General features: G+C 37.3%; 1 protein-coding gene across 3 annotated transcripts in view; it reads right to left on the reverse strand.

Annotated features, from left to right (window-relative positions):
- The window catches only part of LOC106878410 (solute carrier organic anion transporter family member 2A1), a 114,460-nt gene that overhangs the window by 2,989 nt on the left and 85,644 nt on the right, over window positions 1-25,827 (reverse strand). For all 3 annotated transcript variants that reach the window (XM_014927618.3, XM_052976333.1, XM_089342014.1), the window contains 4 exons: window positions 25,127-25,313; window positions 13,175-13,301; window positions 2,912-3,066; window positions 1,772-1,836 (listed from right to left, as the gene is read on the reverse strand). In XM_014927618.3, coding sequence (XP_014783104.1) covers window positions 1,772-1,836; window positions 2,912-3,066; window positions 13,175-13,301; window positions 25,127-25,313 — 534 coding nt within the window. The remainder of the gene's footprint in view (window positions 1-1,771; window positions 1,837-2,911; window positions 3,067-13,174; window positions 13,302-25,126; window positions 25,314-25,827) is intronic.

Raw genomic sequence — 25,827 nt, forward strand, 5'->3', positions numbered from 1 at the left:
CCCGATGGTCCAGGGGCTTTCAAAGTTTTCATATTCTTGATTGCTTTATCTATTATACTGCTATCAACTCTGATGTCTGGTCCCTCAATTGGTTTGATATTTGAAAGACTCTCCTTTGCCCAATCCTTCTCCACATTTAATAAACTTTTATAATGGCATCTCTATGCATCTTTCTTCTCTGAGTCACTAAGTGCAAGCATACTATCATCCGTTTGCACACACTTCTCCTCTATCACATTTCTATTCTCTCTGATACACTGCTTTGCAATCCTGAACACCTCATGCTTCTGATCCTCATGCTGTAGAATATTGGCAAACTTCTTACCTTCCACTATTCCTTTTGCTATCTAAGCTTGTTGCTTAGCCTACATTCTGGCTCCCCAATATAATATTCTGCTTCAGTTTTACCAGTCCTTCCAGGCCTGTCTCTTCGCTTTTATAGTACTGTTCACCTCCGGGTTGCCCTTGGCCTAGCTGGGACTTTGCACCAACCACAGATTTGGTCAGCAGCACCCAGTAAATTGTCCCACAGGAACTTATAGTTGTCCTCTAAGCTTTCCTCCTCCTCTCTGTCATCATAGGCTTCCAGTAGAATGTCTCTAAATTTTTGTTGGTTTACTGGGTCTTGAGCTTCCATAATCTTTTCCAGTGTGGTTTACTTCTCTGATTCTATCTAGCTCTAATACATTAGTCACAAACTAATAGCCCATGTTGGGGTGTACACTCTTCACCTGAGAAAGACTTCGCATTTGTGAGCATAAGCCTATCTCATTTCCTGGTGAAGGGATAATCAACCTGACTGATAAGTGATTGGGTGGCTGGCTGGCTGGCTGGCTGGTTTTCTGAAGTTAGTGTTGCATATCATGAGATCAATCGCATCACAGAATTCAAGTAGTCTCATTTCCTCCTCATTCCTGAACTACCATGCACCCCATAGAATCCATGTGACTGCTACCAAACATGTCCATTAAAGTTGCCAGCCACAATAATAAAGTTTCTATAATTCTATAGTTGAGGTAATCTGCAAAAGGACCTTGTAGAATTGGTCCTTCTGATCATCAGCTAGCCCAGCCTGTGGAGCATAGACAAAGATAAATGTAATTGTTAATCTATCTATGATAAGTCTCAGCTTAATAATCCTATCACATACTCTGACTACATCAATTACCTTATCTAACCACTTTTCCACTAAGAGTATACCCACACCACCCACTCAATCACTCCTGCCTACCCAGAAGAATTTGAACCATGTGGAAGCTAGCAGAAGCACCTTTCCATCTCACTTCTTGCACACAGTACACATTGATATGGTGACGCTCCATCGTTTCAATAATCTCGCCAGATCTCCCCTTCATATATATATATATATATATATATATATGCATGTATACATATATATTTTATATTTTCTTACATAAATACACACACACACTGTCATCTAAATTACGCAAAAATGAAAATAACACTGACATCTCATTTTAACAGATATATTTACCAAGATTACATAAAAATATCTTGAAATACTAAAGAGTAAATATATTCAATAAAATCGCCATTGGCTTCAACCATGGCCACCAGATGACTTCAGAATCTCTAGATTCAAGACCAGTCTCTTGAATTGCTTCAAGTATATAATTTAGCCTGGAGGGATGAAAACTGAAGTTATCTTCAGTGGAATTTGAAATAAGACTTTTCAAAACTAGAACCTACTCTGCTATAAAGAACTTGAATCTATGGAATAAAATTTACAAGATATTGTAAATTAACTTACCAAATATTGACAGAACAAAAGATCCAAATCCCATGGCAACAGCTTTGTTTTTTTCATACTGCGTTCTGGAAAATATTATTGCAAACATTACTCATCCAAAAGATGATGAAGAATGAGAGGCAGAATTGATAATCTTTAACCCTTTAGCATTCAGATTTCTCTGATGAATACTATGCTTATTTATTCACAATGATTTGAATTAATTATGTATTATTTTGTAGATTTCAATGATGTGATTGTTTATTTTTAGAATAATATTGTAGGGTAAGTGTCAGAGGTCAGATCTAGCCAGTTTGAAGAAAAAATGGGAAGAATGTTTTGGCTGGATATGGCCAGTTTAAATGCTAAGGGATTAAGAAAAAAACTTCAATATATTTTCTTTAACATATTTAGAGATAATTATAGTTGTTTATATTTTTCAGTAATACAGAGCAACCATAGGCCAGAGCAACCATAGGCCAGAGCAACCATAGGCCAGAGCAACCATAGGCCAGAGCAACCATAGGCCAGAGCAACCATAGCATATACATAGCTTTAGTGTTGCCCTCTGTGATGAAGATTTCAATAATAATAATAATATCGCAAATTATTTGTCTATTTTGATTATTATATATATAAATAGAAAAGTTATATAAATAGAAATGTTTGAAAGTCAATGAATGTGTGTATATATATATATATATATATATATATATATATATATAATGGCATAGTCAGAGGAGTGAAGGAAGTGCACAAAAACCTTTGAACAGACGGTCAACATCAACCCCTGCTGGACTCGGCTGCTCCATATTGATAAGGGGCAACAACCCTGAAACCAGTCTGTGGATGCCAAACCAACAAGGGGAAGTTGATGACCTCCCCTGTTCGAAGGTTTATGGTCACAGATTTCTGCGTCATATGTCTAGCTACAAGCGATCACCTCTCGGAGCTAATCAACAACAGTATTCGCCCTGGACTGCCACATTAGTTTGGCAATAAATATATATAATTAAATATGAAGCTTGCTTTATGGTGTGTGTGTTGTGTGTGTGTGTGTGTGTGTGTGTGTGTGTGTGTGTGTGTGTGTGTGTGTGTGTGCACGCGTGCATGCATGCGTGTGCGTGTGTATGTGTGCGTGTAACTGCTGGTTTCACTTACCTGATCATTATTAAGTACGTAGGTACAATATCTATGGTCATAACCAGATCAGCAACGAAGAACATAGTTATAAACATGTAGAGACTACCACAACCATCTTCACATATTCCAGTCTTTGCTTTCCCTCCATTGATAGCAGAACATGAAGTAAATGTCTGAAACAAAGACAAAACAATTGCAATTTATTGAGTAAGAGGCATAACAACAAATGAGTCTCCACAAAACAATTCAACTTGCAAGAAACAGCAGCCAAATCACTCTCAAATCACACCACCCTACTGTTTTTTTACAATAAACTGGTTTCAGATTTTGGAACAAGGCCAGCTATCTTAAGGGAGTGGGTAAGATGATTACATCAACAACAATGTTCAACTGGCACTTATTTTATTAACCCAAAAATGTAACGTGCACAAAAATGTTTCGTGCACTTCCTTCACTCCTCTGACTATGCTATCATATATATATAAGGATTTACTTTTCGTAATGAGTTAAAAAACCAAGGCTGTGTATAATATAGAACATTTATAAATAGAAGGTCTTACAGCTGTTTCCAGGATATTTATTATATTTATTATATTCATTATATTCACACGCTGATATATGACCTACGTTGGACCCTTTTCACATAATCTCCAAACCTGGAGCTTAACAATGGTCTATCCATAGCACTTACTCGGCATTACCTGAAACCTCTGGGTCTAATTGTCACCACTACAGCTCATAACCTCCTATATATATATATATATATCATCATCATTTAATGTACGTTGTCCATGCTGGTATGGGTTGGACGGTTTGACCAGGGCTGGCAAGCTGGAAGGATGCACCAGAATCCAGTCTGATTCAGCATGGGTTCTATGGCTGGATGCCCTTCTTAATGCCAACCACTCTGAGAGTGTAATGGGTGCTTTTGCATGCCTCTGGCACGAGTGCCATTTGTGTAACACCAGTATCTGTGACGACTGCGATTTTGCTTGACTTAATGGGTTTTCTTCTCAAGCACAACATAATGTCAACGGTCTCAGTCATTGCCTTCATGAGGCCCAATGCTCAAAAGGTGCGTTTCACATGCCACCAGCACAGGTGCCAGTTACATGACACCAGCATCGGCCACAACTTTGATTTCACTTGGCTTGATGGGTCTTCTCAAGCATGGCATATCGCCAAAGGTCTCGGTTACTAGTCATTGCTTCTATGAGGCCCAAAGTTCGAAAATCATGCTTCACTACTTTGTTCCATGTCTTTGTGGGCCTACCTGTACCACAGGTTCCCTCCATAGTCAGAGATCGGCACTTTTTTACATAGCTATCCTCGTCCATATGCATCACATGGCCATATCAGTGCAGTTGTCTCTCTTGCACACCACATCTGATGCCTCCTATGCTTAACTTTTCTCTCAAGATGTTTACACTCTGTCATACATGCACACTGACACTGCACATCCAGCGAAGCATACTGGCTTCATTTCTTTCAAGACTATGTAGGTCCTCGGCTGTCACAGCCCATGTTTCACTGCCATGTAGCATAGCTGTTTGCATACAGGCATCATACGATCTGCCTTTCACTCTGAGGGAGAGGACCTTTGTTGCTAGCAGAGGTAGGAGCTCTCTGAACTTTTCCCAGCCTAATCTTATTCTCACAGGTACGCTCTCGGAGTATCCACCTCTGCTACTAACTTGGTCACTTAGATAATGGAAGCTATCAACTACCTCTAGCTTACCCCCATGGAAGTTGATGGAGTCTATTCTCTGTACATTTTCTGCATTTATTGTACCAGTGCATCTTTCACATACAAAAGCTATTTACCCTGTTAACCTTCTTCTGATATTGCTGTACCTTTTATATGCCCAAAGCTTACACCAGGTACATCACATGGAGTTTCTAATGCCTTTTCTACAGATCAAGCAGGGCCATCTACCTGAAGGGATTTGTGATTTATCTGCCTTCCTACTTATAAGACTTTGGTTTTTGCTAGGTTAACTCTAAGGCCCTTCAATTCTAGACTTTCCTTCCATACCTTGAACTTCCCTAGTTCTGGTAGTGATTCAGCTATAAGAGCAAGGTCCTCAGCATAGAGGAGCTCCCATGAGCAGCCTATCTTCAATTCCTCTGTTATTGCCGGGAAAACTATGATGAACAAGAGGGGGCTGAGCACTGATCCTTGGTGAACCCCTACTTGTACCCTGAATTCTTTACTGTACTCATTGTCCACCCTCACATTACTGGTAGCATCTCTGTACAAGGCTTGTACAGCTCTCACCAGCTACTCATCTATCCCTAGTTTCTGCATTGCCCACCAGATAAGGGATTGGGGGATCCTGTCAAAGGCTTTCTCCAAGTCAACAAAAGCCAAGTATAGGGGTTTATCTATGGCTATGTATTTCTCCCCCAGCTGCTTTACCAGAAATATAGCATCATTGGTGCTTCTCCCTGGCACAAAACCAAACTGCATCTCATCTAGACTAACTCTCTCCCTAATTAGTTGGGCTATGACCCTCTCTGTAACTGTCATCACCTGATCCAACAATTTGATACATCTGTAATTATGTCTATCTGAGGCATCACCTTTACCTTTGTAATAGTTGACTATGGTGCTGCTACACAAGTCATTGGGTGTGACCCCTGAATGGCTGGTGGCTTTCCCTTTCTTCATATATTTTATTGCTTTATCTACCAAAGTGCTGTTGATTTGGATAGCTGGTCCCTCAATTGGGTCAACATTTAACAGACTCTCCTCTTCCCAGTCATTCTCCATGTTCAGTGTCTTTCATAATGGTGTTTTCTAGTTTCTTTCTTTTCAGAATCATTAAAAGCAAGTGCACCATCATCCATGCGGACACATTTCTCTCCTGTGACATCACAATTTTCTCTCACACACTGTCTTTGGTCCTCACATTGCTGAACATAGACAAACTTCTTTTCTGCTTCTCCCTGGGCTAGATCTACCTGTTTCCTAACTTCCCTTCTAGTTATCCAATACAGTTCCCCGCTACCCCCACTCTTCCAGGACTTTCAGTCTTGTTTATTTGCTTTAATGGCTCTGTCTACAGTATTGTTCCACCACCATGTTACCCCAGGTCTGGATGGGACTTTGCACCAGCCACAGATTTGCTCTGTGGCACTCAGCATGTTGTCCCACAGGAATTCCCAGTCACCGTCTATGTCACAGGTCTATAGCTCCTCCTCCCTCTCATCAAATTTCTCAATTAGGATGTCCCTAAATCTCTGACCAAATGAAGGGTCCTTAAACTTGAAAATCCTTCTTTTTCAGATTAGTCTGCTTCTTGGCATCCTTCTGGCCTGGAGTCTAAAGTCACTGATGATTAGTCTATGCTGGGGGGTACATTCTTCACCAAGGAGGGTCTTTGTATCTAAGAGCAACCATGAATCCCCATGTCTGGTGAGAATGTAATCGAATTGTCCAGCACAGACACCTGATTTGTAGGTTATCAGGTTATCAGGTGGTTGGTTGCCTGGCTTCCTGAAGTCGGTGTTGCAGATCAAAAGGTTATTTGCATCACAGAACTCCAGTAGCCTTTGTTTTGGGAACCAATTCCATGGTCCTCATGTACACCATGGAAAATACCAGGCTGCTCTCCGACATATCTATTGAAATCTTCAGCCATGAAGATGAGATCATTGTCACTTGTCTTTGAGGGGTGCAGAAGAACATCATAAAGGTAGTCCTTCTGTTCATTTGGTAGGCCTGTTTGTGGGGCATAGGTAAAGATAATTGTTACTATACTATTCTGCAAGACTAGCCTGAGCACTCTATCACACACTCTGACTATCTCTATGACCTTATCCACCCATTTCTCTGCCCACACCACCTACCCTGTCACTGTTCCCTTCCCAGAAGATTTTATATCTATGTGTCTTACTTGTGAGGAACCTGGCTGAAGCTCCTCTCCACCTTACCTCTTGGATGTAATATACATCAACACACCTCTGGTCAAGCATCTCAGCAATCTCGCTAGACCTACCTATCAGTGTGCCTGCATTAACAGTGCCAACTCTGAAAACTGGGAAAGATACTTTGGAAGGAACATGGGAAGGAATGATGGTATCCAGCACCTGAAAAGAAGGTTTCTGTCATCGTTTGATAACAGACATCTCAGATCAGTTGTTCTCGCTTTAACCTATCATCATTCAAACATATCAAAGTTGTTGCTCCTCTTGGGACAATGTAAGCATTGTAAATATAAATGTTATGAACATTGTAAATATAAGCGTTGCTGCTGCAAATATAAAATAGGTCAATGTTTAGTTAGGAAATGAGCTGCTGTTGGTTAATCCACTTTATATATTTAGAGAAAGAGGTATATGGTTTGGAGGGATGGAGATATACAAGTCTTCTGGTACAGGAGCTTTGTAGGGGTTTCCAGTATAAGAGAAGAGATTTCTGGTATTTGTATTGTGGGTGGGAATGGGTGGGTGTATTACAGAGAAGGAATGGCCAGCTTCACAACAAGAAATAAAAATAGCAGTAAGAAGCCACTAATGAAGCAGACAGAGGGAGAGACCTGAAAGACTTTATCGCTGGGGGAAATCATGACAAAGAATGAGAAACATTAGTTATAAGACAAGGTGAGAATCTTAGCAAAATATGGGAATGTATGGGATATGAAACAGGCAGAGAGAGAGAGAGAGAGAGAGAGAGCATTGCAAGGATTTAAAGAATTATGATTTGGAAGTTATTTGAAGGATTAAAGAATTACAAGTATGAAAGTTGGGAACACATGGGATATGAGAGAAGGAAAGAATATTGCAAGGATTACAAGAAATATGATTTGAAAGTTATTTGAAAAATTAAAGAATTATAAGTCACAAAAGTTATCTTAATATACTATAAATCTTCAAGTATAATCTGCATTTTTTCCCCAAAATTTAAAGGTCAAAATCCCTAGTGCGTACTATACACGAGGTTAAAAATGAAAAATATTTTCTAAGCAATGTCCGAGTCTCTATTTGCTGTCCGGCAATGTTTATTCAGACGCATTTTGTGCTGTCAGATGCGAAAATACCTTAAGCTAATACCTTAAGCTATATTTATTTTTCACTGACGTTATTACTGTTATTTCTTTATTTTCTGCAAAGTGCAAAAAACGCTGCACATTTGCATTATGTTATATATACAATAATAATAAAGGACGTTACTATATATATGTTTACAAACCAAGGACATTATATAGACCTCCTTGACTCAAGTTAGAGAAGGGGTGCGTATTGTACACAAGGTTTAGGTTTTTCAGAGGTACAGCCCCCTAAAAATCCCCTGCGTATTATATTCAAGGGCGGACTATACTTGAGGATTTACGGTACAAGACAAGACATAAATAATGGTCATTACATATTTTTCTTTACAGCAGTTTCCAGTAATCATTATGGGTTTGTTATTGATAAGTTTACTCAAATGGCCCATTGATCAGTTGAGAAAAATTGAACAACTTAAAAAAATTAATACTACAGAGTCATTTCTGGTTATAAACAAGCAGAACACTGAAGGAGTGGTACAGACGTGGGGATGGGAGTGAAGAAAAATATATATTGCCGTGTTTGGCCGAAAGGCTGTATTTCTTGTGCTTTCATCTATTGTTTCAAATTACATTTGCTTACTTTCGTGCATCTACCCTGTATTGTCTCATTTGCCCGACCCCTATTTCTATGCAATATACCAATATACAAAGTTCTCAGTCTTATTGTTAAAAGTACAAAACTGAGTATTAGTATTTTTGGTCAATAACTGATGAAGAATTAGGGTATTGTGTCTGTCCTATGTGCACGCTTTGTAGTCCTTAATGCATTTTTCATTTATATATTGCTGCAGCCTCCAGGCTGAAACATATAAAAGAATATATTTGTAAATAATAAGGGATTACTCGAAACGTTTTCTGGTTCACTCTCAGTTAGGTATTCAAAATAGGTTATTCAACAGTTAACATATAAATCCAATAAAGTTCTTATAAGATAAGAAATTAAAGGGATATTCTGTTGGATAGTTCTGAATGCATTACCTTAACCATATAAGTTTCCTGAATCATATGAATTGGTATAACATTAACTTTAATTCTTTATATATATATATATATATATATATATATATATATATATATATATATATATATGTAGACATGTTATTATTTCTTCCATGCTCAATTGCACTTCCTGCAGATCTGCACTTAGTACCAAGTTTTACTGATATGCAACTTTATGACCCCTAACCATGCTTCGTAAACCCCACTTTTGCATACAGAAGGGAGAATGTCTAAATTGCCAATGTAGTAATTTCTCTAACTTCGTCCATCATTTGTTTACAGAGATTAAATATTTACTATGGTTTTGATTTCAGTTAAACATCCAGTTTTCCATGCTTGCATAGGTCAGATGGAATTTACCAAGGCAGAATTTCTATGTTCAGATGCCTTTCCTGTCACTAACCCTCACCTGTTTCCAAGCATGGCAATATTTCCCCAAGGCCAATCATATGCTTTATGGATAACTGGAAATGAACAATATTGATTTCAAATTTTGACTCAACGCCAGCAATTTTGGGACAAGGAAGAAGTTGATTACATCAACCCCTGTAATCAACTGGTACTTATTTTATCGACCCCAAAAAGGATGAAAGGCAAAGTGGCCTCAGTGGAATTTAAGTTCAGAATGTAAAGATGGACAAGATGCCACTAAGCATTTTGCTTCGCATGGTAACAAGCTTATCAACTTGCTACCTTATAGGAAATGAACAATATTGCTTGTAAGACTGTGACACTTGTTTACTACCATTACATGATGTCAAACATGGGTGCACACACAAACATGCACACATAAATTTGCACATACATATGCATACAGATTGGATAAGCATCTATCAGTTTCTGCTAAGTAAATCCACTCATAAGGCTTTGGTTGACCTGAGACTATAGTAGAAAACGCTTGCCCAAGGTACTGTGCTGTGGGACTGAACTTGAAACCACATGATTGGGAAGCAAGCTTTGTATCCACACAGTCATACCAGTATTTCACTTGAGAGGTTTTTCCATTATTAAATTAAATTAGCTGTGAAATTTGTAGAAAACACAAAATTAAAATAAGTATTGATTTCAAATTTTGGCACAAGGCCAGCAATTTCAGGGTAGGAGGTAAGTTAATTACATTGACCCCAGTGCTCAGCAGGTACTATCGATTTTGAAAAGATATAAGGCAAAGTCAGTCTCAGCAGAATTTGAACTCAGTATTTAAAGTTGGACAAAATACCACTAGGCATTTTGCCCAGTGTGCTATCAACTCTGCCAGCTTGCTGCCTTGAAATTAACATAAGTATTAAATAATAATTTTATTTGTATGTAGTTGTATGTGTGTGTGTATCATGTGAACAAGCCAACATGGATATATATATATATATAATAATAATAATAATAATTATTATTATTATTATTATTATTATTATGATAATAATATTAGGGATAAAAATCCAAATTTACAGGTAAAAATTCAATTTAATTTAATTTATCAAAATTAAAATTTAATTAAATTTCACAATATATAATATATAAATATATAATTTAGAGAAAAAACCCCCACAATTCTTGAATTCACTTATTTACTTATTAAATTTTTCTATATGTGAATTCAAGAATTGTGGGTTTTTTTCTCTAAATTATATATATATATATATATATATATATATATATATATATATATATATATATATAAGGTTAAGAAGGGTATTGGATTTAACCAAACCCAAAGATACAGGTAATACCGAGTAAGTGCTGTATACCGGCTAGTTTTGCCCCATTCGTTGTATAAACAGGATTAGGGACTATAAGGCGTGTATTAGTGTGTGTATGTATAAATAGAGAAAAGGATAAAGAGAACAATGGCAAAGTTAGAAATATATTTTATGGATAAAGTCTTACAGCTGTTTCAGGGAAAATCCAATGCATCCCTTCATCGGAGACAGAAATAGTAGAGGAATTGATTATTATATCTATAAGAGGAGAGTTATAGTAGGAAGTGAGAGTGAGGGTGATGCGCTGAAAAAAGAAAGAAATAACAGTACTTGGAGTGTAGCTTCATTCCAGTAGTAAATATCCATGTAAATAATCCTTGTGGGTATTTTCCGGAGATAATTGTTGTAGTAAAGGTGGATATAGCAAAGGTGGTTATATGTCATATCGTGTCCGGAGTATACTGCGTGTGGTTTACTTAAAGGATAGCCCAAATCAAGTGAGAGATGTATGTAGGGTAAAGAGGTCAAGTCTTAAGACAGAAAGGAAAGGGGAGAGAGAAGTAATTCAGGTGAGGAATAGTAGTGACAGATTTTATGGTCAGTTAATCTGACTGGACAGGGAGAATAAGTATAGGGAGTAAAGGAGGAAGAGGAGGTAGAGGTAAAGGTTTAGTAAGGAAGAAGGAATGCGAGGAGCTAGTATGGAGAGGTAGGCTATAAGTGGTGAGGGTGTGGGTGACATTCTAAAAACAATATTAAAGGAAAAAAGGAGAGAGAGAAAGAATTAGTAGTAACATGTTCTAAAAATAGAGCTAAACCTAATTTCAAGATGGTAGAAGGGGGATCAGATGCTACTTAGAGTTGATTGTGGTTATCAACAAGGAGCCTGCAGGCGGTGCTGGTGTTATTGGCAAGGAAGTATAAAGGAAGTAAATTAGGAAAAAAAAAATATATTAAGTAGTGATAAGATCAAAAAAGAAATAAATCTATTCTAAAGATGATATAAGGGGGACCATTTTGCTAGGTCGAATAGGTTGCCTATAGGGAGTTGTGTGATTATGTTGTGTGGTCATTTCTGCATTTGTGTCTGTGATAGAATTTTAATGTATGGAAAAAACGGTGATTGCAGGTGCTAAATGCTTCGTTATATCGATTAAGTAGAGTGGGAGAATTGTATTTCAAAATATGGAACACCTCCTTTAAGCAGAGTTTGCAATTAGAGCGCTGGCCCTGGTATGGAATTCCAGAGTCTAGGATGGACCATTTTAAAGTATACTGGGCATTTGTGCTTTTGAGGTGATGAATGTGTTTGGCTAGTGTTGTAGATTTACTGTGTTTGTCATATCTAAAAGAGTGCAAATGGGCTGCATAGCGTTGTTTGACGTTTTTAGTTGAACCTATTCGACCTAGCAAAATGGTCCCCCTTATACCATCTTTAGAATAGATTTATTTCTTTTTTGATCATATCACTACTTAATATTTTTTTTTTCCTAATTTACTTCCTTTATACTTCCTTGCCAATAACACCAGCACCACCTGCAGGCTCCTTGTTGATAACCACAATCAACTCTAAGTAGCATCTGATCCCCCTTCTACCATTTTGAAATTAGGTTTAGCTCTATTTTTAGAACATGTTACTACTAATTCTTTCTCTCTCTCCTTTTTTCCTTTAATATTGTTTTTAGAATGTCACCCACACCCTCACCACTTATAGCCTACCTCTCCATACTAGCTCCTCGCATTCCTTCTTCCTTACTAAAGCTTTACCTCTACCCCCTCTTCCTCCTTTACTTCCTATACTTATTCTCCCTGTCCAGTCAGATTAACTGACCATAAAACCTGTCACTACTATTCCTCACCTGAATTACTTCTCTCTCCCCTTTCCTTTTTGTCTTAAGACTTGACCTCTTTACCCTACATACATCTCTCACTTGATTTGGGCTATCCTTTAAGTAAACCACACGCAGTATACTCCGGACACGATATGACATATAACCACCTTTGCTATATCTACCTTTACTACAACAATTATCTCCGGAAAATACCCACAAGGATTATTTACATGGATATTTACTACTGGAATGAAGCTACACTCCAAGTACTGTTATTTCTTTCTTTTTTCAGCGCATCACCCTCACTCTCACTTCCTACTATAACTCTCCTCTTATAGATATAATAATCAATTCCTCTACTATTTCTGTCTCCGATGAAGGGATGCATTGGATTTTCCCTGAAACAGCTGTAAGACTTTATCCATAAAATATATTTCTAACTTTGCCATTGTTCTCTTTATCCTTTTCTCTATTTATACATATATATATATATATATATATATATATATATATATATATATATACATATACACATATATACATGGTAGACGTTAAACGATGATGATGATGATGATATATATACACAATGTCTATATATGCATACATATATACATGCATGCATGCATACGCACACACACGCACGCACGCACACACACACACACACACATTTCTTAATAAATAGAAGACAATGCTACTCACTGTATTTATCCACTGTTTACAGCCAGCATGACAAGAGGAGAAATAATTGGCCCCATCACTTCCGCATACAGGGAAATAGTGATTATGTTCACAGTGACAAATCTTGAACAATTCCTTTGATTCAGAACTGATGGCAAAAATAAAAATAAAATGGTAAGAGTGAAAACATATAGTATGCATGTTACCTGTTTTGGAGAGCTTGTAAAAGTCATGGAAACTACATTTTATATATATATGTATATATATATATATATATATATATATATATATATATATATATTCAACTTACGATGAAAGTAAACAAACAAAGTTTGTTTTAGAAGCGTTGAGATGTATTGAATAGTAGAGAAATAAATTGTTTTTTATTCTCAAACGCGTGATATATATATATATATTCTATAATATATATTATGTATATATATATTATATATATATTATACAGGTGCAGGAATGGCTGTGTGGTAAGAAGCTTGCTTCCTAACCACATGGTTCTGGGTTCAGTCCCAGTGCATGGCACCTTGGTTAAGTGTCTTACACTATAGCCTTGGGCCAATACAGAATATTTCATACTCAAGGATATCCCAGAAACAGCTGTAAGACTGATTTATTTCCAATAATAATATTGTATACGACATGACATGTTTGCCTTGCCTGAATGTTTATTGTCCTTTTTAACAATTATATATCTGCTGCATCGGAAATCTGCAATGTCTCCATAACTACTGTCTCAGCTATAACCTTACCTAGCGTATCTAATCGTTTACATCACCTGTGAACTAAAACCCATACTTTGTGTGTGTATATATATATATCTACTGCATATGTGGAAAATTCTGTCTGTGGGTGTGTTTGTGGAGTTGTTAGCTAATGCCTCCTACATCGTTTTATCGATTTTGATGAAACTTCATACGTGAGAAGAACTCATGTCTGGAAGCATATCATATTGCCTGACACATCTTAAATGGGCTGGACATGCAACATTAGCATCAACCATGGCTGTAATCTCACTTTGGTTGCCGGGTCTTCTCAAGCACAGCATATCTCCAAAAGTCTTGGTCTCCTGTCATTGCCTCTTTGAAGCCCAATGTTTGAAGATCATGCTTCACTACCTCATCCTATGTCTTCCTGGTTCTATCTCTTCCACAGGTTCCTTCCACAGTTAGGGAGTGGCATTTCCTCACACAACTGTCCTAATCCATATGTAACAGTTAATATCATGAAAAGAAAGAAATGGGCTAAGGAGATGTCAGAAAAATCCAGTTCATTTTGGGATAGAGTGATTTTCTCAGATGTATCCTGATTTGCATTATTTTCAGACAGTGGATGTATTTGGGTCTGGAGGCTTCCCAATCAAGAATTTGATTTGAAACGACTCCAACCAACTGTGAAACATGGCGGTATCTCTGTAATGGTATGGGGAGCTGATCAAATGTGTTGGAACCATAAACTCTGTCAAATACATCGAAATACTTAAGCAAGGATTACTTCTGATGTATTCACATGATAACATAACGAAATATGAGTTTTTATTCATGGAAGATGGCGCTCCATGCCACAAAGCGAAAAAGGACTCAACAATGGCTGACTGAAAATGGGATCAAAAAGCTTCCTCGGCCAAGCCAATCTCCTGACATGAACTCAATTGAAAATCTTTGGGGCGCTGTGTGGCCCTTGGTCCGGTGGCAGATTAAAAAGTACCATTCGAGCGTGATCGTTACCAGTGTCGCCTTACTGGCACTTGTGCCGGTAGTACATGGAAAACACCATTTGAGCATGGCCGTTGCCAGTACCACCTGACTGGCTCTCGTGCTGGTGGCATGTTAAAGCACTCACTACACTCTTGGAGCGGTTGGCATTAGGAAGGGCATCCAGCTGTAGAAACTCTTCCAGATCAGATTGGGGCCTGGTGCAGCCATCTGGCTCACTAGTCCTCAGTCAAACCGTTCAACCCATGTCAGCATAGAAAGTGGACATTAAACGATGATGGTGATGATGATGATGAGTGTAGACATTTCCAATTATGCAAGTGAATAAGAAAAACTAAAAGAGCACCCCCTTAATCTTCCAATGTTATATTTCTGAAAATGTTGCTATAATGTCGAATTAACAGAAAACCCATTTTCCCATTGAAATCCATGTTCCATAACATGGAATTCCACCTTCAGGTCAGATTCTCATGAATCCAATACCATTGTAACACAAGGTATGCTTTTATTACAAAATATTTTAATGTTAATAATCCTTAATTATGAATCAAAAAATTCTCATATCAAATCAATACAAATATGTCTTTTGTTGATTTGTATTGAGTATGATGATGGGTATGCTACAAATACCAATAAATTATAGAATTTGTGCAGCAATATTTCACCAAACCTGAGGTCACTGCTCTACTCAGGAAAACTGTGGCCTTTGGGGAATTACACTCACATCTGCCCCAGAAGCAATACTAGGAAGATTTGTTCAGAGTTCTCAATTATGGTGCAAGCATGGCTGTGTGGTAAGAAGCTTGCTTCCCAACAACATGGTTCTAGTTTCAGTCCCATAGCATGGCATCTTGAGCTGGTGTTTTTCACCATAGCCTCAGTCTTTAGAAGAAGTGTCTTCTACCAAAGCCTTGGGAATAGGTTTGATAGATGGAAACTGAGAGAAAAATCCATCATATATATATATATATGTGTGTGTGTGTCTTTGTGTCTGTGTTTGTCCCCCACCATTGCTTGACAACCAGTGTTGGTATGTTTACATCTCCATAACTTAGTGGTTCAATAAAAGAGACAAATAAAATAAGTACCAGGGGTTGATGAAAAAAAGAGTACTGGGGTTGATTCACTTGACTAAAATTTTGTCAAGGTGGTGCTCCAGCATGGCCACAGTCTAATGACTGAAACAAGTAAAAGAGAAAAGAAAAGATATGATCACTTGGTTGAAAAAACTTAGAGGACAGCAATGTCAATACCAATTGATTAAATTGATCCCAGCAGTTCATTGTTACTTTATTTCATTGATACCTGAGAGATGAAAGGAAAAGATGATCCTGGTGGGATTTGAACTCAGAACTTAAAGGCTGGATGTGAATACCACAAGGTATTTTGTCTGGCACTTTAACAACTTTGTAAATCTACAGTTTTCTTGTGAGAAGCAATGATTCCAGGCATGGTGGAATAATGTTGCACAAATGCTATAATTTATTGGATTTGTGCATCACCTGTGCATCATGAGTTGCAATGATACTTGATAAATTTTAAGACAATAAACAAATTCAAATATTAATGTGCAAAACGAAACAATATCAATTACTGTTACAATACTAATAATTCTTTCTCATATAAGCACAAGGCATGAAATTTTGGAGGAAGGGACTAGTTGATGTAATGGACCCCAGTGCTCAACTGGTATTTATTTTATCAATCCGGAAAGGATGAAAGGCAAAGTCAACCTCAGTGGAGTTTGAACTCAGAATGTGCAGAAGAATGAAATGTCACTAAGCATTTTGTCCAGCATGCTAATGATTCTGCCAGCTCGTCACCTTTACTAATAATAACAATAACATATGACAGCAAATATAAGATAATAATATAGATCAAGGTGATTCGAATATGTGAAAAAAGATAATGGTATACTCAAGTACCTAATACAGGGTGACCAATATTAATTGCCAGCAACCAAGTATGTTACAGTTTTGCGAGTCAATATTGTGTCTTGTCTTTTCTGCTGAAGTTAACTTTGCCTTTCATCCTTTTGGGGTCGAGAAATCAAGTACCAGTTGTGTACTGGGGTTGATCTAATCGACTCGCCCCCTCCCCAAAAGTTTCAGGCCTTGTGCCTAGAGTAGAAAAGAATATTGTGTCTTGCCTTGTATTAGCAGAGCAATATTCTCACTTTTAAGTTTATCTCTATAGATGCTCTACAGAGTTCAGAGGCAGCACTAAAAGTTACTGTTTTGTAAATGCATATGTCTATATATGAAATGCAACTGAAGTTTGAAAAAATAGGTACTGTGTGTATATGCATATTATTTCTCCTTCTTCAAACCATCCACGAACACATTGCTTAAATAGCCACTAAATTTAGTAGTGTAACACAATTGGACATACCAGTTTTACATATTAAACACGTTCCTGACAACTGGTACATATATATTAATTGCTGGTAGGGACACTGTACTTTGTTTTGCAACTATAATATTCTAACAAGTATATTAAAGGCTTGTAAGTCAATGTTGTGTTCTACTCGTGCTAGCAGTGTGATTCAGTCACTTTTTAAAGCTATCTCTACGGATTTTCTATAGAAATATGACTCGGCATTATGAATACGTCAATGTAAACAATGTGATTAAGGTTTGAAAAAAAAAAAAAAAGGTAATGGGTGTATATGCATGTTTCAAATGTTATTGCTCTTTTATCAGCACCACATCCAACCCACTCTAAAGAGATAAACTTAAAAGTGAGAATCGCACTTCTAACACAAAGTAAGACACAGTATTGATTTGTAAAGCTGTAAGATACTTGTTAGTATATCATGGTTGCAAAATAAAATACTGCATCCGTGCCAGCAATTAATATGTATGTATCAATTGCCAGGAAAGTGTTTAAAATGTAAATTGGTCTATCCAATTGAGTTACACCCCTAAACCTAGTGTGTATTTAAGCAATGTGTTCGTGGAAACTTGATGGGTATTTCATTTTGTATAAACATGAGCTTTCACAAACATGTGCTTTTTCTCCCTCTTTTGTTTCTTTTCTATAATTTTCCATATTCTTAATCTTCTGTTTTACTCCTTTTCTTTTTATGAAATATTTTTCTTTCTTCTCTCACTCTTTCATTTCAATTTTTGATATGTCAACATTCTTCTTTAGCTTTCTCTCATTACACTTATCTCCCTCACTTTATTTCTCACACTCTTTCCCTTTCCCATTCTCTTAATTCCTTCTTTCACATTCCTTTCATTTTTTCTCAGTCTTCTATCACCAGAGTTATTCAATCCCATAATCCTACTAAGTGAAGCTTTTTCATATGACATGGAATTGCTGAGCTGATCTGTGATGGGAAGGGAATCAAGATAATTTAGCCAATTGAGAAATCTAATTGCTGACTTAGAGTTAAGCTGCAGAATTATATCCTGGTTGTTCAGTCACATAACATAACCTGTTGTGATGATTGTGGAGGACTGGATGTTCAGTAACATAATTAGGAGGTTATCACACTGATAAACACCAGCTCCTATCCCAAAATATGAGTGAAATTATTTGTGCCCTATAAAATCACCACTGCCACCACCATCATCCTTTAATGTCCTTGTTCCAAGCTGGCATGGGCTACATGGTTTGACAGAGACCAACAGGTCTGAGGACTGCATCATGTTACATTATATACTCTGGTTTGGTTTCTACAGCTGGGTGCCTTTCCCAATGCCAGCTACTTTACAGAGCATACTTGATTGTTTTTCTTTTGTACAATCAGCATTAATGCAATGGCTATGCAGCTAGTACAACTATGAATTTCGAGAGAGGTGACTATATGTTAGAAGATGAGGGGCTAAAATATGAGAGAAACAGCCAGAGTAGAACAAGTTTCTTCTGTAAAGGGGCCACATTGGTTACTCATGTTTTAGAAGAGAGGGTGGGAAGGTAATTGGAGTGGATTGGAGAAGAGATAAGAATAGCAGTGATGTGGCATATGAGTGAACCCTTAAGATATAAGGGGAGTAGAAGTGAATTGGAGAAGAAGAACCAGCAATGTGGGCAGGTGTGAACTGTAATTGTGTATGGAGGAAGAGAGAGATGTGAAATAGGTGAGGTGATGAAGAGCAAATGTTAAAGAGATGGTATGTAGGGGAAGTAGGAAAGAGTAGGGGATAATTGTAGAGATTGGGTAGGGTTGAGAGGTGGATGTAGTGAATGGTAGATAAGGTTTGGGAGACTGACTCATGATGATGGGGGTTACAAGTAGCAGAATAGTAATGATGATGCAGCAGACAGGGAAAAGATGAGAGAGAGAGAAGAAAGAGAGATGATGACTGGTTGAGTAGGTTGCAAGAGTGAGGCAGACATAGAGCATAAGGGGAGTGAGAGACATGGTGGTGGACAAGGTGAGATAATTTGGCGCCATGGTGGTGGTGGTGGTGGTGGTGGTAAAATGTAAAATATTGGTGGGGAGAACAGTCTTAAGGGTTAAAGATCGATATCAAGTGAAATGGTTCTGAGTAATGAGAAAGATTAGTAGTCAACGAAAAACTATGTTTAGAAAGATAAAAGCTAGTGGGGATATCTTCGAGTAGAAATTGATCAAAGGGCTCAGTTGAGTATTTATATATATATATATATTTATATATATATATATATATATATATATATATATATATATATATATGGTCAGTAAATCGTAAATCAGAAAGAGAAGCACACTCTAGGTTATAGTGCAGCAAAGTAATTGGATGAAGGTAGCTATGGCTGGTCTGTGGGGTTACCCTGGGTTTCACAGCCATAAAGTGCTTAGCTTTACAGTATTTCCTCAGACCCTAATAGTTGGTGGGCAATGAACTCACTTCAAAGTGGAGGGAGAAAAGACCTCATAGTTACTTGTTGACCACTTGGGCATTAAACACAAGGGATTGTCTTCCTCAGACTGCTATCCGTAGTCAACGTGGTTGGCTTATGGGTTCCAGGACTTCAGTAGGAATCTCCTGAAGTGTAAGCAGGGTCCAAAGGCTTCTGTCCTGGAATTTGATATATGTATATGAAAGCACATGACCCAGTGTTTAGGCTGTTGTGCTCATGATTGCAAGAGTGTGGTTTTGATTCCCTGATCAATGATGCGTTGTGTTCTTGAGCAAAGCACTTCATTTCTTGTTGCTTCAATCCACTGGGTAACCCTGTGTTGCACTGGTATTCCATTCAGGGTGGATGTAGGCCCGCCCACCCAGCCACAGAGGTGGCATATTCGAATGCTATAACAATGTAAAGAAACACATTATAACCAGCTGTGTATAACAACATTTGATAGTCCGGCCAATAGAATTATAGTGATATACACACACACACTCTCTCTCTCTCTCACACACACACATATATATATTGTATTTAAGCAGAAAAAATCTTAATTTAGTGGGCAGAGTTCCATTTACCAGCTAAGAGTTGCTCAAACTTAGAAAAGGAGTGATATACACACAAGTAAGCACATAAATGCAAAACTAGGTGGAAAAAAAGCAGTACTCGAATATTACTCTGCCTTCAGTATTCGAGTACAATTTTTTTCTACGTTTTCTTTTTCTACTCTCTTTTGCTTTTATGTGCTTATTTGTGTGTATATCACTCCTTTTCTAAGTTTGAGTGACTCTTCATGACAGAAAGAAGAAACAGCTGGAAATTAAGATTTTTGGGGGCTTTAACAAAAAGCATATTACTCTATCTTTGGTATTCAAGTATATGTATATACATACATACATACATACATACATACATATATATATATACATACATGGTGGTTGGTGGTTGCCTACTCCTTATACAGAGTTTGACCACCTCCTGTACCTACACCTTAGAACCATCATGGCATCTGATGTGGCTTTTTAAACCAGACAATGTTCTGAAAAGACACCCACATAGATTGCACCTCTGATTTGGACCACCAAGAACTGCAGATAAGTTCTGCTCTTTGTGGATCTTAAAATGTCTCTTGAGGCCTCTGTTGGATTTGCAAACCTTTTGGCATACACTGCATTCAAAGTTGTGCACAGACATACAGGCAGAATAGTTGGTGGAGGTTTGTTTTCCATGTGTTCGCAGATAAGATTGGAGGCCAGCAAAAGACAGGTATGGTCTGTCACAGACTGCACACAAAGAGGTTATTGTCATTCACCTTTTCGATCGTTACGTTCTTCCTTAGATCTCTTTTGAGTCTAACTTGTATTATCCTGGCCTCTTCAAATGATTTTACTCTACTCCACACCTTTGTTCACCATCCAACTCAATCCAAAGCAAGGGTTTCTATATCTTCTAGAACCATTCCAAGTGACTTAATAGTAGTCCTTATGCCGTCCTTAAACCATTTTTTTTGGTAGGTTTATGCCGATAGCGTTTCCCCTCTGCAAGCTCACCAGAAAACAGCTGTTTCGGCATGCGTTCATCTGCCATTCAAACAATATGGCCACACCATCTCAATTGGTTCCTCAAAATCATAGCAGGAATACAACAGGGATGATAAGATAAATGATTTGTAAAGAGCCTGTTTTATATTCTTATTTATATGCCGCTAGCACCAAACGCGTGACTCCAAGCCACCGAATGCTTTTGTTGCCCTTTGAATTTGCAGCTGTATTTCTGTATCAAGATTTCCATCATTTTGAACAGAGCTTCCAAGGTAAACAAATGAATCGACAACCTCAAGTAACTTATCCTTAACGAAATTTTTGTGGGGTTACAAACATCACCACACGCAGGTTGATGCATTACAACTGTTTTTTTCAAGTTGATGGTCAAGCCAAAATCATCACAAGCTGAGTTAAATGCAGATACAAGAGATTGCAGACCTGTTTCAGAATGACTCACAAGATTGCAATCGTCAGCATACAAAAGTTCCCTAAGGAGTGAAGTAAAAACCTTCGTTTTGAATTTCAGTTTGTTCAGATTAAAAACATTCCCTATTGTTCGATATTTTATGTAAGTACCCTCCTCAGAGTTTTGAAAAACATGTGACAACACAACAGCAAAGTATATTACAAAGAGGGTGGATGCATCAAGTTCTTGCTTTATTCCATTTTCTATGACAAAAGATCCGGAGAGCCTACCACCTAAAATAACTCTAGATTTCATATCTTGATGCAAAGCCCTGATCATGTTTACAAATTGTTCTGGGCAACCTATTTTCCTTAGAATTAACCACAGAGCATTTCAATTAACAGTATCAAATGTTTTGCTCGAATCAACAAAGCCATGGTATCAGGCAAGATTCTGTTCAATGCACTTTTCTTGTAATTGTCTGACAGTAAAGATACAGTCAGCTGTGCCCCTGGAGGAACAAAAACCACACTGAGACTCAGACACTATATTTGGAACTATTAAGGTATTTAAACGGTCTAACAAAATGCGGGCAAGTACCTTTCCAACCACAGACAAAAGTGAAATCCTGTGGAAATTACCACACAGATCTTTTGGCCCCAATTTATACAAGAAGACTAAAATGGCATCAATCCAGTCTTGAGGCACTTTTTCAGCTCTCCAACAGTAACAAATTAATATATTTAAGAGTTCAAGCATTTTGTCACCCCCCACATTTCAAGACTTCTGCTCAGATTCCATCAGACCCTGGAGACTAATTGTTATTCAGTTTATTCACAGCTAATTAGATGTCATTTAGATTTGGTTCAAATGCCATCACTTCTATAACTGGAAGGTGTTTGATTTTTAGTGGATGATGGTCTGTTCAAAAGTGCAGAAAAATGTTCTACCCAGTGCTTATGAATAGAAGCAGTGTCAGTCAGAATTAAATGTCCATTTGCTGTTCTCACTGGAGCTATTGAGGAAGGTTTTGGGCCATATGCCTTCTTAACATAAGAGTACAAATGCTTAGCATCATTTCTATCAGATGCTTCTTGTGTCCCTTTTGCTCTATCATTTCACCATTCCTTTTTTTTTATATTGCGTGCAGAAGCAAGCTGCTATCATCTCTAGCAGATGAGGTGTCCAGTACTGAGGAGTGGCAGAAATAGCCAAAAACCAGGACTGGTCTACTGGTCCCATTACTAGAAGATGGTAGGGGTTCGCTAACCTGCTTGCAATTTTGATGCAGCTGTGCATTATTGACCAGCTTGAGGAGATGTCCTTGTGGCGTTAAAAAATCACAGTAGAGGCCGCTCAAACAGACAGCCATGTTAAAGTGGCTATGAATATTACTTATAATTCTATTAGAATGCTAACACCATGTGTATGAAATATTTTGGTTGCACTTGTATTTAATTCAGATAGAATCTTGAAATATGGTGAATAGTACCCTGAAGAAGCAGAATCAGAAATTAACACCAAAATGCACACCAAGATGCAAATTTTTGCAGTGTGCACTGATTGGCTGCAAAAACATATGTAGGTACAGATGTGATTAACTGCAGAATAAAACTGGATATATAAATCTCTGTTCCCATTAATTATTTATTTATTATTTCTTCTCTACTGACAAAATGCACTCTCTATAGGGACATACATATTTACCAATGTGAGGATCTACTAAGGATAGTAAAATATAGTAACTGGAGTTTTTCTACACTCACTGAAGTTAGCCAGCATTATTGACCAGTAAATGAGAATATGGTACTCGCTAGGACTGTATATCCCTAGTAACCAAATTTGGAAATATATATATATATATATATATATATACATACATACACACACACACACAAAATATGGGTGTTTAACTCATAAGTGATTTAAAACAACTAGGTATGCTAGGTAAGTGCTATAATGGATTATTAGGGCTCCAAGGTTATTGCTGAGATGGTAGTTATGGAGCCATTGCAGATTTCTGATATAGCAGATATAATTGTTAAAGAAGACAACAAACGTTAAAGGCAAGGCAAATATCTCAAGTCATATACATTATTTTTTTTTCCCAATAATAATAATGTATATGACTTGAGATGTTTGCCTTGCTTTAATGTTTGTTGTCCTCTTTAGAAATTTTATGTATATATATATATATATATATATATATATATATAGTCGAAATTTACAGAAAAACAAAAGTCGAAGACAGGTGTATAAACAACAAGCAGGTGTATTAGTTTGATGCTCGGGAAGGTGAGAAAGTCTTTTACGTTTCAAGCCTATGATCTTCAACAGAAAAGAACACAAGGAAATAAACAGAGAGAGAATAAAAAACACGTGGATTTAGCAGTCAATCATGGTGACTCATATATATGCACACACACAGCACTTCCAGAACTTATGAGGATACAAAATAGAGTTTACACATAAAACTCCTTTCTTTACCATGGTGTTAGACAAGTTTAAAAACTATCTTTCCATTCATCCATCCATTTTCTCCACCCACTATTCATGGGAGGGTCGTTGGGGTAGAGTCCTCAGGCATCTTTTCTACAGGATCCTACTAGAAGCAATAGCAACAGTCATTATATTTTCTGGCTGAATTCCTAAGCATGACCAATTGAGACTATGGATATTATTCAACCATTTCACTGATGGTTTAAGACTTGGTCTCTTGCCTGTTGGCTCAGCTTGAAGAATCCATCTTGCAATTCTTTCCTGTAACATTCTAATCACATATCCATTGTACCAGAGCTATGACATCTCAATGCAGAGAAATAGTGAGTCAACCTAGAGAGATGCCCTGATCTCCAAGTTAGGAGTAACATTGCTCCAGAGATCCTTAAGGGGATCCCAATTTCAGTTGTTTGTATTTGCAATTGAACCCTTTCAGTTTTTACCCAACATTCATATGCATGTGTCTTTGTGACTATGTTTGTCCCCCATCATCACTGCTGGTATGTTTACATCAACACAACTTAATGGTTTGGCAAAAGAGACTGTTAGAATAAATAACAGGCTTTAAAGAAAAAAGGTACTAAGGTCAATTTATTCAACCAAAATTATTCAAGGCAGTATCCCAGCATGGCCACAGTCTAATGACTGAAACAAGTAAAAGATAAAACATAAAAGATAGGGGAGAAGCACAAAAACTAAATTAAAGAAAGTAAATATGACTCTTTTTTACCAACCTCTCTTCTTTTGAGGATGAATGCTGGAGCTGGTGTATTAAAGTACTAACACTTGCAATTCTAGTACCAATTCAGCCTCCTGCTTTCCACCACTCATTAACTTTATTAGATGTGGACATTTTGTCTGCCTCCTTTTCTATCCTCAAAGAATAGAAAGTTTTGTGAAATTAATGAACTTTTTGTGATCTGCCTACTCTGAGAAGTACTTACATAGAACTCACCTATTAGGAAGGTTGTTGAGGACTGGTTGATCACATCCCAGGAACAAACTAATCACATCAGCAGCTAGAACAACACTCATAATGATCAACTTCAATGTTATCAGTTTTGGTACATCCAACCTCATCTTTGATGATATTGTACCTCCAAGCAGCGTACCCATTGCTGAAGATATAAGAGATACCACACCTGGAAGAATTGAAAATTATATTAATTAATTAATAACATATTGACTATAATATGTCACTATGATGTGACACATGGAAATGTAATATATTGAACTAGATGTATTGAAAATGGACATTAAAATAATGATAATAGTAATGATGGTGATGGTTGTGGTGGTGCTGGTGCTGGAGGTGGCACTGGTAATGATGACGATGATGATGATGATGACTAAGACAATGAGGAAGTATCAAAGGTATTAGAATATTCCTCACAACTGGTCATTAAAGGTTGATTTCTTCAATAACCAGTTCAGCACTTTCACTTGACATGCTTTCTGTTCTCTGTCCTTATATATTCATGTACAGTGATAAAAAGAGAATCCATCCAAGGACCCTATACCCCAAAAGGAACACACAAACAAGATATGGTCTCTGATATGTGCAAGAGGGCATTAACTGTCAATAAGAACAAACCGTGTTAATATGGAAAAATAATGATGATGATGACAATAACGGTGATGATGATAATAACAACG

This window comes from Octopus bimaculoides, chromosome 25 (assembly GCF_046866305.1).
Source record: "Octopus bimaculoides isolate indiv1 chromosome 25, ASM4686630v1, whole genome shotgun sequence".
NCBI classification, from domain to species: domain Eukaryota; kingdom Metazoa; phylum Mollusca; class Cephalopoda; order Octopoda; family Octopodidae; genus Octopus; species Octopus bimaculoides.